Source organism: Thermobia domestica, chromosome 11 (assembly GCF_964235325.1).
Source record: "Thermobia domestica chromosome 11, izTheDome1.hap1.1, whole genome shotgun sequence".
Taxonomy (NCBI): domain Eukaryota; kingdom Metazoa; phylum Arthropoda; class Insecta; order Zygentoma; family Lepismatidae; genus Thermobia; species Thermobia domestica.
In genome coordinates this window covers 115,241,314-115,261,880 of record NC_137464.1, presented here as the reverse complement: position 1 = coordinate 115,261,880, position 20,567 = coordinate 115,241,314, and the positions used below count along the sequence as shown (strand labels likewise).

Genomic DNA, 20,567 nt, shown 5'->3' with positions numbered 1-20,567 from the left:
GTATACGGTCGCGTAATATCCGTGTTTTTTGTTTAAATCACGGTGTCAAAATGCAGGTCCGGACATTACGCGGATCGTTCAAAAAACAAAACAAAAAAAACAAAAAAAAAACAAAAAAAACGCAATTTTCAGTCACATTTTTTCAAAGTAAATTTCATTTTGAACTTCCTACATAATATCGGTAAATAATTAAATGAAAAGCAAATGAGGATCACTAATTGAATCAAATTTATGGCATTTAAAATCAATAAACAAATTATTTAAATCTTATCTTTATTTTCTCTTCGAACATAATTTTCAACCACGTCAGCACACACTTGATATAGTCACAACACAATCGTAAATATAAAATTATTAAAAGCACTTGTAAGCAGTTTTCTCCACTCGAAAGAAACAAACGTTAATACTCAAGCAGTTCTGGCACTTTTGTTCCTTATTTTTTTCACTCATCTGACGAACTGTCGGTAAAGTCCGAGTCATTGTCGGTGTTTTCTTTGTTCACTTTATCTTCCCAAAGGAGATCGGCTTCCGATCCATCAAGTGAAATTAATATACCAGTTACCTTAAAACTTTTAACAATGAGATCACTGGATATGCTTTTCCACGCAGCAAGAATCCACTTTTTTCCCCAAAAAAATATCTCTCAAGTTGGGGTGCGGACATTACGCGAGCGTATATGGTATATGGTGAAAAAATAATCCCGATGCTGTTATTCAGAACAATTACCGTATTTAGTCGATAATAGTCAACCGTTTTTAAACTTCCTTCTTGGTTCACAAAATCCTTCTAGGCTTAAAATCGGTATCGTTAACATGACTGGTAAAGTAGACGATAACCTTTGCCGGGAAAATAGGAAAAAGTTCCGAAAATGTCGCCACAAGTAAGGCTTCGCCATTGTGTATATTTTGTGTTGCTAAAATCAGTGGATTTGCTTCTAATTGTAGTGGATTTTAATTCTAGTTTTTATCAACGAAGTAGTTCAAATTTTGTATTACTCATGTTTGGATTTGAATTTAACGGATACTTTTAATTTATTTACAGCAAGAAAAATAAATTTATATATAAAAGTGACGGTGAATCTGAATCATCTGATTGTTGTGAAGACTGACTAGACAATTAAATGGTACAAAACTTATTCCTTATGCGTTGTATGCTTCATTGATAAATCTTATTTTTAAAGTTATTTTTATTATTTCTTGATTTGCTACTTTAGTATCGGCTTATTATCGGTAAATACGATATTTAACAGTAAATACGAATGCAAGAAAGAATTTCATAAACACTTTTTAATAAATTCATGAGACAAGTAAAGGAAGAAATAGGAAAGAAGAGAATATTAAAAGGAACAATAAGAGGCATGCGGATCGGCACCGTGTTGGTGAGTGATAGTATCTGTAAGCTGAAAGTGGCAAGAGTTTTATAGAGGAAGATGACAATAATGGGACGGTTTGTTCATTAAAGGTTTCATGCGGGTGTATTAAATATTTTAAAAAAGAAAGATGAAAATGAACGTCAGTAAATGTAATATAAAATTCTAATAAATATTTCAATAAAAGTAAAGATTATATTGACAATAAACTTACATAAAAATAGTGAGAATAAAGATGTGAGGATAAGATGTAAGAGTGTTATAGAGAAAGACCAGGGGGAACGGTTCGTATATAGGTTTGTGATGTAAGTGTCTTAATATCCTGAAAGAGATTTTGAGAGTACTTACGCGGAAAGCTTAGCTAAATATATTGTGATGGACCATGTTATGGAACAAACAAATGGAGAATCTGAGCGTTGTAGGAGCACTGGTGAATGTTGATAATCGAGAGGAGTAAATAGCTTCAGACACAACGAGCGAGTCAATAAATAAGTTTGTGTTGGTATTGCCCTTGTAGTTACTGAACGCTTCCATTTCTTGGTAAAAATATAATTAAAGTCGACTACAATTAGAAGAAAATCTGTTGACTTGACAACACTGAGTCAACACAATGGCAAAAATGTACTTAGGGCAACTTACATATGTCCTCTATTTCTGTACATAATCACCATTGACATACTAATGCAGTAGTTTGAAGAACAGCTATTTATAAAGTATTGTGTCCTATATATAATAGAAGAAACGCCTGATGGCAGTTCTCACTTCTTCATTGCTTGAAGAACGCTTCCCGCCCAGCCAACTTTGCAAGAGGGAATAGTTGAGTCACTGGGTTCAAGATATGGACGGTAAGGGGAATGTTCAGTACGTTCCCAACGAAGATTATGTACGTGTTCCACATTTCTGGCTGTTTGAGATTTCGCGTTATCATCAAGGAGAAGATACTTGTGAGCAAGCCAGGTCGCTTTCGCTTGATTACAGCCTTCAAACTGTTAATTTTACAGTATCGCTGTCCATCGACAGTTTCGTCAAGAAGCGCCAGCAGAACATTTTTGTGTCTCAGATTACGGTGAGGCGCACTTGCCCACCGATGCAACCACCTAGAACTTCTTGTGAACTGGTGAATGCTTGTTTCATCTCTGGTGTATAGTAGTGGATAAAGCTCTTGTTTCATGCGATAATTTAAGCAAGGAATCCGTTGCTGTTCTGTTCGTGACGCAAAAGATACTGTAAGGAGATAGATAGCAATCCTCGTTGGCTTGTGACTAGGAGGCAATGGTAAGGTATCTATTAAGGCGAAACTTGTTACTGCAAGACAACATGAATGATCGGATGTGCTTGTGCGTGTCCAATGCTGAGTTCCTCGTTAATTTCACCGACAGTCAATCTCCTGTTCACTTGAATATTCGACATTCGCCCATTCAGCGTTCTCCGCATTACTGGATGTTGATAACCGTCCTGCGCGATCTTCGTCAATGACAACTTCACATCCATCGGCAATCTATCTGCTCCACCTCTGGGGCTTGAGGATAAAAAACATGTACGAGTCATCTGTGGAAAAGAAAAAGTGTCCTAAAAATACATCAGGTGCAATTCCGAAATTGTAAAGTGCATTTTATTCCTTCCTTCATAGAATTTGTATACGAGCGTAGCAAAACATGCTAATGTACTGCGGAGTATCTCTCGTCGTAGAAATTTTTGCTAGAAACGAAATTTCTCCCACTTTGATCGTATGGATCTCGCGTCAACACAGAGCTTAGGATTCTGGACATTATCATCTCCCCTGCTGCAAGGAGGTAGGAACGAAACGTTTTCAGTCACGGGAAAAATTCGTTTACATTGTACTTACAGACAGGTGTTTAAAGGTGTGCTCTGTGGCGGCCGAATGTTAGGAGTCAAGCTAGAAGACGTAGTCAGTCTGACTTAAGTATGGTTTGTTATAATCTCTCTCATGAACTATTATTTAAAAAAAAAAAAAAAAAAAAAAAAAAAAAAAATTATTGTTCGGTCATTCTTAATTCGTATGAAAAGATAAATGTCCATATTTCATTTTCTAAATATTTGTTTTCCAATTAATTCGGAAGCCACTACATCATAACGCACTCATTATATATATAATGTAAAATAATCTTAAGTGCATTGAATCACCGTCTGGTACACAGGAAATACCACAAAGAAACTTATTTCGGATTATTCGTCGTTTATATTCCCCACCAAATCGCACATTTAAAACTCCATACATTCGGTCTTCCATACTTTGTAGTAATATTTTTAACAGCATCATACATCAATGAGATGTGAGTCATTTTGCTATTGATTGCTTATTTATATTTGTCACTAACCTCCTGCAAAATGTCGTTCTTCCGGGTATATTTTCGGGGTTGACTCCACTGAAATATTGGACAACTCACCAGAATATTAATCAAGAGACCACCACCGATCACATTAGAATTTAATCCCTGTATATATCAACAATTATGCATTTATTTTTACCTATTTTTAACTACTACATGGAATAATCACGAAAAATTAAGACTTTCTATTGACAAAGAATTGTTTTGTGTGTACGAATTTCTTTAAGGACCCTGCACTTTATTATGGAAAAACAGCTTCCTTAAATTTCTTGAATGTGCGATATTTAGATTCTTCATACCTTTCTGAACATGTCATGATGGGCACAACCGTAAAGCCCGTTACGAGTTTCTTACGAATCACTTCAATATGGCTATTTCTAATTAAGTGCCGCTTTCATTTGACAAATCGAAAAATAAAATAAAATAAATAAAGTTAAGATGCCTAATTAATAAAATATTAAATAACTAATTACTGTGTGATCCAGAAATGGGTTTTTATTTGGTCTAGGAATTAATTCGTGCGGTTGGTACGCACACATTGAAGCTGTAGTACAAACACAAAATACATAAATACCTTAAGAAAAATATTGTCCATCGCTAGCCACCACTTTCGCCCATCTGTCAGGCAATGTACGGATTCCGTGGCGAAAGAAGTCCTCATCCTTGGAAGCGATCCAGTCAGAGACCCATGTTTCGATATCTTCTGAAGAAGTAAACCGCTGTCCAATCAAATCGTTGTTCATGCAATCGAACAAGTAGTAGTCCGAAGGAGCAACGTCTGGTGAATACGGCGGGTGGGGTAAAACTTCCCATCCGACATTTTCTAAATAGGTTTTGACCGGTTTTGCGACATGTGGGCGAGCGTTATCATGTTGAACAATAAGTTTATCATGTCTGTTCTCCCATTCTGGTCGTGTTCTGGCCAGAGCTTGCTTCAAACGCATTAATTGTCGTCGATAACGTTCTCCATTCATAGTTTCACCCGGTTGCAGCAGCTCATAGTACACCACACCTTTCATATCCCACCATATGCACAGCATAACCTTTGCACAGTGAATATCTCGTTTTGGTTGTGATGGACCTGGTTCACCTGGTTTCACCCAGGCCTTTTTTCGTTTAGGGTTCTCGTAATGGATCCACTTCTCATCACCCGTAATAATTCGATGCAGAAACCCCTTTCTGCTCTGTCGTTGAAGCAGCAATTCGCAAATGGTTTTTCGTCTTTCAACGTCTCTGTCTTTCAATTCATGTGGAACCCAATGTGACATCTTTTGAATCATTCCCATGGCTTTCAAGCGTTTGGAGACTGTTGTTTGATCAACGCCTAATGCTGCTGCAAGTTGTTCCTGCGTTTGACACGAATCCTGCTCGAGCAATGCTGTCAATTCTTCGTCTTGAAATATTTTTGGCTGTCCAGCTCGCCTTGGTCTGCCAAGCCGAAATCACCACTTCTAAACCGTGCAAACCACTTCTGACACGTTCGCTCAGCTAGAGCATGGTCACCATACACTTCCACCAAAATACGATGACTTTCAGTCACACTTTTCTGCATGTTAAAGTAATCAGGACACCCCGCAAAAACACTTTATCAGGCAGAAATTGCGCCATGTTCACTTAACTACAAACTGTTGTTGTTGACGCTTTAATCCACTGCCCTATACTACGAACGATACGCGATGACAGGGGTTTGCAACACATGTGTGGATACACGGAACTGTGGGACGATCCGTTCGTTGCGCCATCTCTTGTCCACCCGCACGAATTAATTCCTAGACCAAATAGTACACTCGTGTCCAGATGTTAAGGGACGCCATGGGAAGTAATAAACGAATGAAGACACGGGACCGTTGCCGATCTGCAGAATCAAACGTGTAGAAGAAATACCCACTCACTACGCTGAAGATCATTTGACACAGAAACATAGCAAATGGTGAATGTAAGGCACCTACTTTGTAAACTTTTACTGTCAGTTTCATGTCTGTGCTATTTGACATCACCAGAAATATTCAGTATTGGATTTGATCACCCGAATGACTACTCTGGTTGCACAGCGGGTTCATACTGGTTCTGAGACCAGCTATTAGTTCTTCAGTTCATACATCCCATTCGAGGCAAACGCCTGACCGAGGCCCAGATTTCTGGGTGGTGGAATTTGGGTGTTATTCGGAGCCCCACACATTTTCAACCGGATTAAAAGCCGGGGAAGAGCGTGTAGGTAACTCCACATGCGTGATATCTTTGTGTTCTAGGCATTCATAACATGTTCCTGGTCTGCGGTACGCACTACCAATTTTATGAAACAAGATTATTATAGTGGTACCGGGGTTTTTATGATCTGGGGTGGCATCTGTGCTATGTTAGGGATAAAGACACTTTTTCATACATTTCCGCAGGATATTGTGGTGGATACGAACTATTGGGACGTTATCCTGCAACAATATGTGCGACGCATACGGCATTAAGTTTCATCTTATAGACAATAATCACCGCCAACACAGAGTACAAGTATGTTAAGAGTACCTGGATTACATGGATATCCATGTTTGGAGGGGACATCTCGGTCCCTAGTTCTTAGTCTGATTGTAACAAAAATCCCTCACCCCCCGGCCTCTGGAGAACTTTAGACGGTTCTTTGTGCAAGAATGGGATGTTAGCAATAAGAACTGGTAGCTGGCCAATCCTCAGCACGGAAATAAGGTGTGCAACCTGAATCGCTGTTCGGGTGAACAAACCCAGTACTGAACATTTCTAGCGATCTCAAATGGGACAGATGTGAAATTAACAGTATAAACTCTCACAAGGTAGATGCCTTACATTAGCCATTTGCTGTGTTTCTGTCATGACCTTCAGAATAGTCCTTGAGTATCTCTCCCACAGGTTGATTCTGCAGATCGGCAATGATCCCCTGTCTACATTAGTTTACTTTCCATGGTGTCCCTTAACTTCTGGACATGAATGTATTTAAAATCCGTCTTTGGATCACTCAGTAATTTAAATATCAAATTATTTTATTAATTAAACATGTTAAACAACTTCAATTTTTGATTTGCCAAATGAAAGTGACATTTAGTTAGAAATGACCATATTAAAGTTAAAAAGATTGATTCGTAAGAAACCCTAAATAGTCTCTTAAGGGCTTTCCGGTTGTTGTTCTCATTATGACTTATGTTCAGAAAGATATGAAGAATCGAAATGTCTCACATTTAAGAAATTTAACGGAGTGAGTTTTTCCATAAGTAGAGTTCCTTTTCAGTTCTAGTATTGGAATTTTCAATGTTATTAGGTACTTCGTACTAGTATCTTTAGTATTACATTAGTCAATGTTTTACTTCGAGTGGCATTGCGTCTTTGTCTTTATTAATTTTGACTTAAATTGATTAGTGTCTTTTCTTTTTAGCCACCCGAACATTCTGAAATTGTATACGTTTTTCTATGATGAGAAACGTGTTTTTCTTGTCCTAGAATATGCTGGACGTGGTGAAGTCTACAACGAACTTAGGAAGTTAAAAAGATTTAGTGAAGAAAAGTGAGTATAGTATTAATAACAATATTATTTTACTCTAAGCGGCCAATAATATAATTAAGTTTGATTAGAATAAGGGAAAAATCTGATTACTGTACTAACGGTGACTCAGATATCTTTCTCCCGTATGTCTGGCGGCTGCTTACCCTAACATAACACATTTATGATGGAAATGGAAAGAGAAATTTCAGTTATTTTAATCAGTACTTTTGCAAAATATTTTAGTAAAAACTTTGTTCGTGTAAGTTTTTCTATTTTGAATTGCAATGAAGTAATAAAATAATAGTTTGTTAAAATTTGCTATTCAAATGAGAGTTGAATAGCTATCGAGGCTGCATGTAAAAGAAAACAAAATATTTTGCAATAGTACAAAATTTAATTTTGAGTCAGGATTTTTTTTTTTTTTTTTTTTTTTTATCTGGTCAGGAAGTTTAACTTAACAAATTTAGTGGACATTCTGTTTGCTACATTCATACATATTTTATCTTGCATTTAAGTTTTCGCCTTGTAATAAATTGTAAGCACATTTTTACGTTGGAAATGCAATTAAAATTAAGAATTACTTTATTGTATGTTTGGACCTTCCATTTAAATGCATTAGAGAAGAAAAAATGAAATTGATGCGAATAAAATGTCTACCCTAGATGCGTCTTTTTCAAAAGCCAAAAAAGAAAGTACTGTAATACTTAGGTACACATAAGTCACTGTCTGTAACTGCACACTTTTACCATCGCTCGGCCAACGTGTTTATTTCTGGCGAAAAAAAAAATAGTCTGTGATGCGAAGAAATCAACTGCATGTTTCATCCCCCAGTCATCAGGGAAGGTCTTATCTCCTAAGAAGTGATCGAGATGCCGAAAGAGGGTGTTATCACTATTGTGGAATATGATCGGTAAGAAAGTTTTATATTACAATTTATGGAGAGTCAGCACCGTCCTTTGTGCGACAGCATTGTCATTCAATATGAGGACCATATCTGTTGACCATTGCCGGATACTTGCGAACAAGTTCGAGTTTCATGCACGTATCAAAATGTTTTAGGCTCCGAAGAGTAAAGGAATCAGTTCTTCTTTAAGTATCTATCAAAATAGAATTTCTGATAGTTTCTAATAATGAAGATTGTGTTATTATATAACAATTCTTGATAATTTTACTTTTATGTATTCAGTAATATTTTGTTTCTCAACTGTGTAGTTAACTGCCGGGACATCATATAATCAGATTTAAGATTAAACAAATATTTTATGAGTTTTAGGCTTACATCTTCAAATATGTACTGTTCTTTTCATTGTCATTCCACAAACTAATGATACAACAATTGGACGGTGTTATGCTTTAATTGACCAAGCGCCATTTTGCGATTTTCGAGATTTTTACATTAGCGAGTAGGAAACAATGTAAATAATGTAAAAGAAATAGTTTGAAACCCTACTATTCGTTTAAACATTCAGGAAAAGCTATTCGACCAAGCGCCAAGTACTGGATCGTAATGGGAACAGGTTATTTCCTTCAATATCTCAGCACGGTGTTTTGGCGCGTGGTCAATTGATGCATAACACCGTTCAATTCTCTCTTTCAGATCTGCGACATATTTGTATCAAGTAGCGGATGCATTGAATTATTGTCACCAGAATAAAGTAATCCATAGAGATATCAAACCAGAAAATTTGTTACTTACATATTATGGTGTAATCAAGATTGCAGATTTCGGATGGTCTGTTCATGCTCCTTCACTAAGGTAGGTTACCATTTGAATTTTTACATTTCTAATTTTGTGTTATTGATATAGTACCAGTAATTTGGTTAACAGTGAAAATTTACTGTCCTCCAGTCACATAGAATTGTCCTTACAGTCTTGATTCGTGTAATTCTACAAACAATAGAAATTCCGAATCTTCGCTGTGTCCGTCTTCGCGTTTTTGAAGGAATGAAGAAAAGGAAAACCCTTCATGAAGCTTTCCCACGTGTAGGTAATTTCACTGAAGTAATTTCCCGTGGATATTTCATCTAAACATTCTCCTATGCTGTCGCCTCATTATATAGTTTGAGTTGCCAGATTCAGAGCTAGTTATTCTGTTATTTATTTATTTATTTATTTATTTATTTATTTATTGTATCTCCTTATTACTTACGAGGAAGGTCCATAAACCGTTAAGAGTTGAATTTTGATGAAACTTTGTGACAAAATTCAGTTCAAGTTGCTAAGTAACATAGTAATAGTCACTCAATGCGCAAATGCTTCATTGAGCTGCTACACCGACGCCATCTTGAAATCCAGTAGGCAATGTCCAAGAATACCCTTTTGGCACAAAAGTGAAAAAGCTTTTGATAGATCTGACTTCAGTAATGTAAACCAAGGTAGAGTATCTATATGCGGGAGTACTTTCAGTGCATGATCGCAATTTTGAAAGGCGCCATATTGAATCGCCGTCAAATATGATAAATGGCAAGGGGGTTATGTGGGGTATCAAATAGCACTGGAATTTACTTCTGAATCCATTTCCGTAACCAAAGTTTACATATCTGTTTTCACTTTAGAGTTAAGAGCTCTCTTACCCACAGGAACATATAAAAACTGTGCGAGTTAGACTTGTGTTATGAAACACGGTCGTGCGAGCACTTGCAGAATTTTAACTAATGCAGTACAATAGCCACTATACCAATCAGATCTTGAGACTAGTAAGAGAAATCGTTAAATTGAAATGCCTGTAGTGAAAAATGGAATAGCAGCATGCTACAAGTTATACTATTTCAAAGTGCGATGGAATAGACTGCTGGTCGATGAAACACATGCGTAATAGTACTGACAAGCAGAGAATACCAAAGGGATTGTTCAGATATATATTAGAAAAATGATATAAACTGGTGCATATTAGTTGAACGACCAAAATGGTTCGGATTCCACTATAATCAGTAGGTCCGCGTCTCCTTTAGCGTAGCAGGCATAAGTGTTGGACGTTGAACTGTATCAAAACCAAAAATCTATTTTAGGCAATTTTACGTGGTCCATCATAGATAGTATGTTACATTTTCTTCTTCAATTTTGAATCCTTACGCAAAGACGATTATTGTTGCAGAATATTGCATTCTTTTCCAATATGGTACTCATACTTGACAACCTATAATTTACCGTGTATATTACAAAGTTAATATACTTTAATGTATTTATTGCCAGTTTGTCTAAATACAATCGATTTATTGCTGCCGCATTGAACAATGAAGGGGATTTAAATTATCAGTTCATAGCTAATTCTTACAAGAAGATACACCTGGAAACTTAGAATTCACTTTTCTTGTGTCTGTTCTGCTATTAGTGATAAGTGAATGCATACACACCTGCTAAGAATAGATGGCAATAAAGATTATTACAAGATTCAATACCAAGTTGCAATCCATAAAGCAAGCCTCTTTCTTGCTTTTTCCTTCAATATTAAATAATTAAATATCTACATATTTCCACCTTTAAGGATAAAACACTGGCTTATAATAAGGGAAAGACTAGTTTTCATATCAAAACTGTGATAAATAACTAATTGTAGCAGGTGTTCACTTGTTCGGTGTACAAATTATATGGCAGAATTTTCATAAAGAAAATGCATTCTGCTGTGTATCATCAATTTTGTGCGCCGCTCCTAAAGGACATGCTTGCATATGCATGTCAGAAATGTAGGTACGTAACAGGAGCAATAGTTGGTTCATTTACAAATATTCTGGAGACTAGTAGAAAATAGTGTCTGTGGTCATGAAGATTATGACGAAAGTGCATTTGTTAAGTGTTTGCACTGCTCCATGATACTGTGTGCTAATCACTTCGTTTTGGATCTCCATCATCACAACTGAAAAGCAAAAGGTTAGTAGGTTAATATTTGCTTATGTGCACCAGTTAATATTATTTTTCTAATAATTTTTCTATTAATTTTCTAATAACTTCAAGACATATTCTTGTAAAGTCATATGTGCCATTGCACCTAACTTATATTACACATTTAAATGCTATGCATAATCGCAACACACAGAGACTCACATATAACGTTATAGCGCACTTTGAAATAGGTATAATTTGTTACAGTGTTACTATTCCATTTTTCACTACAAACATTTCAATTTAATTAACGATTTCTCTCACTAGTCTCAAGATCTGGTTGGTATAGTGGCTATTGTACTGCATTAACTACTGCATTAGTTAAAATCCTGCAAGTGCTCGCACGACCGTGTTTCATAACACAAATTTTACTTGCTCAGTTTTTACATGTTCCTGTGGGCGAGAGAGCTCTTAACTCTGAAGCGAAAACAGATATGTAAACTTTAGTTACGGAAATGGATTCAGAAGTAAATTCCAGTGCTATTTGATACTCCATATGACCCCCTTGCCATTTATCATATTTGACGGCGATTCAAGATGGCGATCATGCACTGGAAATATTCCTGCGTATAGATGCTCTATCTTGGTTTACAATACTGAAGTCAGATCTATCAAAAGCTTTTTCATTTTTGTGCCAAAAGGGTATTCTTGGACATTGCCTACTGGATTTCTAGATGGCGTCGGTGTAGCAGCTCAACGAAGTGTTTGCGCATTGAGTGACTATTATTACGTTACTTAGCAACTCGAACTAAATCTTGTCACAAAATTTCATCAAAATTCAACTCTCACGGTTTATGGACCTTCCTCGTTAGTGTCTCTTGAAGATTTTATCAAAAGTGCATAGAGATTATTATTATTATTATTATTATTATTATTATTATTATTATTATTATTATTATTATTATTATTATTATTATTATTGAATGTAGCTATTTTCATTATTGTCTATAAATCTTCCAATTCCTCATCGGAAATAAAATATCAATTTAATGAGAACACGTTAGATGTTACAACGTTAGACAGCGACCGCAGCGCCGGGCTTGTGGTGGTTATGTATTAGGGCAACTCCGTATTGCGTGAAAAATAGAACGGCACTGTTCAGTGAAATGAGCAAACGGTGTTAGTGTAAAATAGGCAACCTTTCTAGTTTCCAAAGAGGCACATTGTTGGCGCTTGGTTATGTGTCAAACGAAACGAAAGTGCCAAATGTTTAGTGTGTCACGAAAATCAGTATTCAAGGTAATGATGGTCTACAAACCTCACAGCAAAACCAAGCCGGCAAAGAGGAACAGCGATCTGAAGAAAACTGTGACAGGTCTCGTCGAGCACTAAAGCAGATTGTAATTGAGAACCGTCGTGCAACTATGGTACAAGTGGCTGAGAGCCTCAAGGAGCACCTTTCATATTGTAAGCAGTACTCGATAATCGCAGTCCGACGCGAGTTACAATACATGGATATAAAAGGTCGGGGTTGCACGTGCAAAAGGTAACATTTCACTTTAGAACGACGCCAATGGTGCTGCGAGCATGCGACATTGATCGCTGATGACCGGAAATAGTGATACCTTCGGCTGAATCATCGTTCTCCTTATTTCAAACTATGGACCGTGTTTGTGTGGCCGACCCCCAAAGAGGCGTATGATTGGCAGTATCTTCGGCCAGTCGTGAAACGTGGGGCTCTGTAATACTTTGGGCAACAGTATCTTGGTTTCAGTTGGTCCTGTGCTGACGCTTACCGGTCGGGTCATTGCTGTGATTGTTGCCATTTTAGAGTGCTGTGTGCATCCTATGGTCGAGGTGTTGTTTTCGGACAATTACGTTATATTCCAGGATGATGAAGCTTTTGCGGCGTGATTTCTGAACGCCAAAAAATAGAATGCAGCTACCCATCGGGAATTGTATGCTATTTACGGACCGACAGTAATGAGTGAGGTTAGGTGAGACAATGGTGCTGAGAGTTTTGGGAAGGGCATTCAAATGTTCATGACGATGAGCGTAGTGGAAGACGTAGTTTTCAGACGGACGATCTAGTGGAACGCGGTAACGAGAAAGTGCGATCCAGTCGCCTGTTTACAATAATTGAACTTGCGAAAAAGTTTCAAGAAGTGTCTACGAAAACAGTTTATCGAATTGTGACTGAGAAGCTGGGTTATCACAAATTGTGTGCGAGGTGGGCTCCAAAATGCTGACAGATGCTTACAAGGAGCAAAAAGTGACATCTCCACTTAAATTTTGGCCCACTGAGGAGAGGGAAAATGGGAATGACCTGTTTTCTCACATAGTAACAGAGGGACGAAATCTGGATATCCTACGCCATTTGGAAGTCAAAGCAGCAGTCAATGCAATGACGGCACACTGTTTTTCCTAAAGCGAAAAAAAAAAAAAAAACTATCAGTTCACAAAAACATGACAACAGTGTATTAAGACCAAATGGGTGTGAAACTCGTGGATTCTTGGAACCAGGACGAACCATTACAGCAGATGTGCATTGCCAAACACTGAATAATCTGCGAAGTACCATCGAAAATCGAAGCAGAGAAATGCTACTCTCTGGAATTTTTCTGTTCTATGACAACGCCCTCCCACACACAGCTGCTCGTACTTCTGAAGCAATCGAAAGATTTCGATGGGAATTATTCAATCCTCCTCATATCCCCAGTCTTGTCTACAGAGTTCTTTCCTCATGAAAAATGTTTCTTACATCGAAGCGTTTCAACGACAGTAAAGTGCTCAAGACATCAGCTCTGGACTGGCTGCACTCTCAGGTAGCCGATTTTTACACAGAGGGTATACGGAAGCTTGTGCCACTCTACCAGAAATATCTGTAGGTGATAGTCAAGATAAGTACTTGTATTAATCACAGTAAATTTCCATCTGTTTTTGTTTTCTTAAAAAATATCGGCTCTTTTTTGACATGCATCTCATACCAATTTCATTTTTTCTATATGTCCTGTGTTTTGTATATTGTGTATTAAAATCTTTTTTAAAAAGATATATAAACATAAGTAAAAATAAAAAAAAAAAAAAACCACACAAATTTGTTATTGGATCTGTGTTGTTGTTTGTCATTATTTTCGTCATTACACTAGCCTGCGAAATAACTTTTTTCTCCGGCAAAAGCTTGAAGAGGTGATTTAACCAAATTTAGGTGTGCTGATTTCAAATATCGAAACCATTTTTGCCTATCGCGTACGTTTTTTTTGTTTTTTTTTCTATTTGGAATTGAAATTTTTTATTGTTCTAATTTCGATAGAAATCCCCATAATAGAGAATATGTGAAATTTGAATGGAACATGATCAAATTGCAACGAATATACAAAACACTACTTTATGTAACAGATTAATTTGTAAAAGGTATAAACAGGGTGTCTACTGATACTGGAGATACTGGAAATATTTGAATTAAACTGGAATTTAATTTTGATACTGGAATTTTGATCCACATACTGGAAAAATCATAAAACTAGTAATTTGTCAACAATACTTTTTTTTTTTTAGTTGTTTTAATAGTTTTAGAAACAATTTTGTATTTAGACATTTAAAGCAGTGGGTGGAGTAGAGAGTTGTAAGGGGAGTTAGGAGGCCCTTTAAAAATGTTAAAAAATCATTGTATTTCAAAAAATCAAGGTTAACTAAATTTATTAAAAATAAAACATTTTTTTGATGGTAAAACAATTACAAACCTGAAATCATCAAGAGTGTGATTATTCCGCTCGCCTGTTCCTCGCTGAATGCTCCTAAATTTGCAGGAAAATAGTCCAGATGACTGCAGGAGATGTAATTTTAAGCTCGTGTGGCAACCTAATTTCTGGAAGTTGTACAGCATGGTTTCGACATTCTGTTGGTAGTTGTCATATTTAACATAACTCAGGAATTTGCTGGAAACATCTTTGAATGATTCCCATGCCTGAAGCTGTGTTTCATTCATCGTCGTAGTGAATGTAGGATCCTTCATAAGCTTCCGAATTTGGGGGCCGTCAAAAACTCCTTCCTTAATTTTGGCATCCAACAGTCCTGGAAATTTCTGACAGGTACCGAAAGAAAGGAAGGAAGCTTCATAATTCCCAATTTTATATGTAAAGAGGGCAATAACACATTTTAAGGATCAATTAATGGGCGATTTACAATGTCTTTTGCTCCTGGCACGAACTGTTTCCTCTTGGGCTACTCAGAAACTAACCAGTGTCTATCCTTGTCCCAAGAGTCCCATTCACACAGAAATCACGGGAACTTTGTATAACCTGCTTGCTGTCCCAATATGATACCGCACTTTTTTAAATCACAGCACAGTAACAATCTGTGTTCAATATATTTCAGTTTCTGCAAAACCATAGATAAATTGTTATAATTTTCACGAAATGTTGAATGGGCGACTAGCACTGAAGCAAGTTTATTCCCATTGTGCAGAAGAACACCTTTGAGACTTCATTTACTCAAATCAATAAATAGACGCCAGTCCTTTGCTTGGTAAACTGTTCCAAGACGACGAATGAAACCAGGGATATCACAGCAAAACACAAGTTCTTCTTGAACAAAAAACTGCCTGAATCAGGAAGTACACAGTCACAGGAATTTGTCACATTTCTTTCTTTTAATCTTGATCCTAAAAGTTTACTCTTTTCTTTAGTGAAGACTAGGTCACTCATCAAATCATTTATGTCACACTGATTATAGAGACGTAGTTTTATCTTCAACATCCGGTATAAAGGTGTCATCATCGCCATCCTCCGCACTTGAAGATGGCTAAGACATACTCTCTTGTAACTGTATTGATGGTTTTGGGACAGGAATATCGGGCCCATGTGGTACGGGGGTTATGGCTTATGGAAGGCTCGGATACACAATGTGCTTTTTGTTTTTCGCATTGAAACCGGACACTTCACATACACAAAAATAAGTCGTCAACATGATTTCTTTGTTCCAGCCAAACCATTGGGATTCCGAATGGCATTGATGGCAACAATCCTTTTCTATCATTGCCGCAGGTTTTCTACACACGTTTTACACACAATATGAGATGCGAAATTCTTGTCCTGATCACCTAACTTCATGTTAAAATATGCCAAGTACGAGCTTTTTATAAATGGCGTAATATTTCGCTTCTGGCCTTTAATTGTATAATATCTACATATATAACAGAAAGAGTTACTACTTTTAATAGGTAACCAACTAACAAGAATTTCAACAATTTCGTATTCTTCGTGTCCGTGCTAAACATTTGATTACATCGGTGTGTCATATTTGGAAAGGTTATGTAACATCTCTCGGTAGCCGAGCTCCTATGATTACCGTTTGGTGTCGAAGTCTTTCCATAAATGGCCACTGTTCTTCTGCAGTATCCGCTTTATCAATAAACTGGAAACTAACCTCTCAGAGATAGCCAACATATTGGGCCAACACTTTTCCTTTATCTGACTTTGCACACTGTTCAGTTGAGTTTAATCTCTTCCGTGTCGTATTAAGAGAAACTATTTGTATTTCCGTAGCGCTAAATCGAAGAATTACAACGTACCTTCACTGCTTTCGAATTCAACTCTGCCTTACGTGAATCGTCAAATACTGCTCCAGGAATTGATTGTATACGCGTATCATACGATATGTTGCGCAATATCTCTCGTGATACTCAGCTCGCATTATTGCAACTTCAGTCGTATCTGAAAAGAGGAGGCTTTCCGCTGTCAAAAGCATAAGGCTTCTGGTCCTTCCGATCTTAAAACCAGAGAACCACAATGAATGACACCTACTACAGATCTATTGCTTTCACGAGTTGTCCATAAGCTGTTTGAATGTATGGTGAACAATCGACTGGTGTAGATTTGGAGTTAAACTTTCTTCTCAGCAAATTTCAATGTGGCTTTCGCTCTTTTCATTTCAGTGGCCCCGCGTAGCGTAGTCACTAATGCACTCGCCTTTAGTGCGAGCGGTCCAAGGCTCGATTCCTGGTGGAGATATTCGATCGAAAAAGTTTAAAAACTTTTCAGGGCAGCCATCTTGAGCGAGGTCTTCCTGGGGTTTCCTAATTTGCACCAGGCAAATGCCGCGGTTATACCTCGCATAATGGTCCTTGGTCATTTTCTTCCTTCTCTATTCTATAATTCGACGGGTAGTGTGATCGTAGATGGGCGTCATCCCTTATTTGTGGTGGGCTAATATGGCCATAGCTGTCGAAAGCCCAGAAATTTAGTTCCTAATCCTAATCTTTTCGATCTGCTACTGACAATTTTGCTAATCTTGAAAGTTAGATCCAAGAAGCTTCTTTTCATTGTGAGCATCTTGTTGCTATAGTTTTCGATTTGGAAAAGGTTTGACACAACAAGAGGTTACGGAATTTTAAAACATCTTCGTGACTGGAGTCTTCGTGATCATATTGCAAAATTTTTAAATAATTTCCTTGACGAGCATTATTTTAGATTGTGTGTGTGTGTGTTCTATTCTGCAAGAAAATGGCGTTTCTTAAGGCATTGTCCTTAGTGTCACTGTTTGCTGTACCTGTCAATGATCTCACATCCAGTTTCCTGCTTGTGGTCTGTTGTATGTTGATAATCTAGATTTTTATTGCCGTTCCAAATATCTTCACAGTATTACTCGACAGCTTCAGTTTACACCTCTCAGTGGCATTCATCTCATTTGTTGAAGCATTATGATTTTTGGTTGTGACTTTCTATCGTCGGTTAACGTGCAAAATCTTAAGTATTCTTGCCTTCAAGTTCTCGACTTGCTTTGAGTACTTTACCACAGCATTTAAGTGCTGATCGTATGATTTTGTCGCGATTATATCGTAATCTAATTTGGTCCAAGTTAGACTGTGTGTTACTCATTAGCCTGTTCCTCTTTGCTAAAGCATCTTAACACTGTACACCATCCAGGATTTCAGCTAGCTACTGGTGCTTTTCGTGCTAGTCCTGTAACTTTCCTTTATATTGAAGCAAACGAACCATCGTTAGCTTATTGATGCGAGCGACTTCTTAACTTCGAAGCCATCACGTAGTATTTCTGATCATCCTTGCAGCTTAGTTTGCATGATGGCTAGGTTTACGACCGATATGAAGCCAGTCCTTGGGCTAAACGCTCATTATATATTCGTACTTATGAGAACCTCAGCGCAGACGAATGTGTGTGGCCATTTCTTTGTTTACAGCATGTTTGTGCTCCTCTATCATGATTGTTGACTTGATCAATGCTTGACCTTCGGTTATCATCACACAAAACAGCACATAAGTATCCAAAAATTCCAGCAAGAGTTCAAGACATTATTTGAACATTACCCCTATTTTTGTGATGTTTATGAACTGTTCAAAAGGAGAGAATTCTGTCAGCTTTGCCTTCGTCTCCAACGGAAACAGCTCAGAATTTAGTCTTCATCGCCTGTGTTCAGTACTTATTGCTGATCTAACACAGTTAAGCCTGCCCTCGACCATACACTTAATTTTTTTGCTTCGTTGTGTTTTTTCGTTACTGACTCGAAAAAAAAAAAAAAGTTATTAAAATCCTTCAGACTGTCTTCAGCAAATATGTTCTCGTGCAAAACACTCTTCTGAGATGTCATCAACTACGGCAACAGGGCTATGTCATCGTTGTCTGCTGGGTACCAGGACATGTCAAAATTCGGGGAAATGAGCTTGCCGACACAGTAGCCAAGAATGCCGCATTTGCAGGTTTCGCCTTGGAACATTATTTGCACAGATCTATGTAGCTATATCCTCCAACGGATGTGCTCCCACTGCCAAGCAGCTTGGAACCAGGGAAATGACAATAAGCTTCACCCAGTGAAACCTCTTGTGGACAATTGGCAGACACCAGTGCTGTGATGCAGATTATACCGTCCCATTGAGTATTCGACATATCCTTATAGAATGCCCAAAATACTCAGACCTCAGAGAACACTTAAAAATGCCTGAAACTCTTAGTTAGGTTCTGGGGATAATGTAGTCTTTAGCTACCGCATTCTCAATTTTATTCGGTAAATTGGAATAGCCAATTCAATCGGAAGTTTTCTTACTAGTTTTTTCATGGTGTGTTAATATTGCTTTTTTAAAATTATTTCTTCTTTGTTCTATTCGTTCTCTCAGTCTTTTTACTACCTTCGTTTTAATTTTTATAGTTTTTTTCTGTTTTAATGTCTTATTTTGTAGTACTTTGATTTGAAATATATATATATTTTTAAAGACGTTTTATTATGAATATTTAATGTACAGTATGTCTGCCATTGGCATTATCGTGACCGGAACAAATAATCTCGCTGCCGATATCTCCTATTAAACCATAATCATTCACTCATTGTAGTCTTTATGTATAGCTAGCAATGTATGTGGGGCTGAATGGCAGCGCATAGATCAATTCATTGCACCAAGTGGTGCAAATTCTGGATCTCAACTGAGCATTAGGGTGGTTCGAAAAAACACTTTTTTCGAAAATGGCTTACGGCTAGTGCTATTATTTTTTGGCGAAAATGGCTTAAGAAGTGTGCAAAATTTGAACTCGAAAGTCTTGAAGTGCCGTATTGGACCTAAATTTTTTTTAAAAATGAATATATATATATATAATATATATATATATATATATATATATATATATATACCTTTGGTTAAAATTTTGAAAAATAGTATTTTTTTTATCTGCTGATGGTATTTTGCATGTAAGTCATATCTAAATGGTATAGGCAATGCTACAAATAATAATAATGGGCATTGCCGAACCTCTTTGGCCGGATTCAATATATACGTAAAAGTCTAAATATGAGAAAACTAGGCTAAATTGTATATAGCTGACATGCATTTTGAATTGAAATAAAAGAGCTTTGAAGTACGTTAAAAAAAATGTTTTGGAAGTGGGCGTATCAATATTCAATAATTTGTTATATAGCTCAGGCCAGAGGGCTTAGCTTTGAACTTGCAGATAATAACTTATCTGAACAACTTTTCACTTCTAGCACAATGTTTTTTAACAATTATGTCACATTTTTCAAGAAATTGTTATCCGAAGAAAAATACAACGGGCTAATTTAATTTGAAATACCACATAAACTTAGTGAAGTGCAATTGCTAACAGTTTCAACTCTTAAATATTTTTTGGGGAGAGAGAGAGATTAGAAGAGAGCTCAATGCTCAAATGCTCAGAAGGATCCATCTGCCAAAGAAATAGCTAGATAAGTATTTTTTTTTTATCTACTGATGGTATTTTGCATGTAGCTCATATCTAAATGGTATAGATAATGCTACAAATAATAATAATGGGCATTGAATCCAGAAAGCAATCCAGATTTGTAATAAGGCTTCGATTAGCGAAGATGCTATTTTAAGTAAATGACGAATCCTAGCTCGAATATTGGATTATCATAAAAAATTCGTCTGCTTCAAAAGTCGTTGACGACGATATCGAATGCTTCTAAGCTGGCTGATTGTCAGAAGATGGCTAATACTACTTTGTTTGATATTGCAAAGTGCAAGTGTGTCAATCCACTTG

General features: G+C 36.9%; 1 protein-coding gene across 1 annotated transcript in view; it reads left to right on the top strand.

Moving 5' to 3' along the window:
- Nucleotides 1-20,567, top strand: part of LOC145664366 (aurora kinase C-like) — a gene marked incomplete in the record, with an annotated part of 71,805 nt that overhangs the window by 29,413 nt on the left and 21,825 nt on the right. The window contains 2 exon segments of the mRNA XM_081731009.1: nucleotides 7,118-7,246; nucleotides 8,823-8,981. Coding sequence (XP_081587135.1) covers nucleotides 7,118-7,246; nucleotides 8,823-8,981 — 288 coding nt within the window.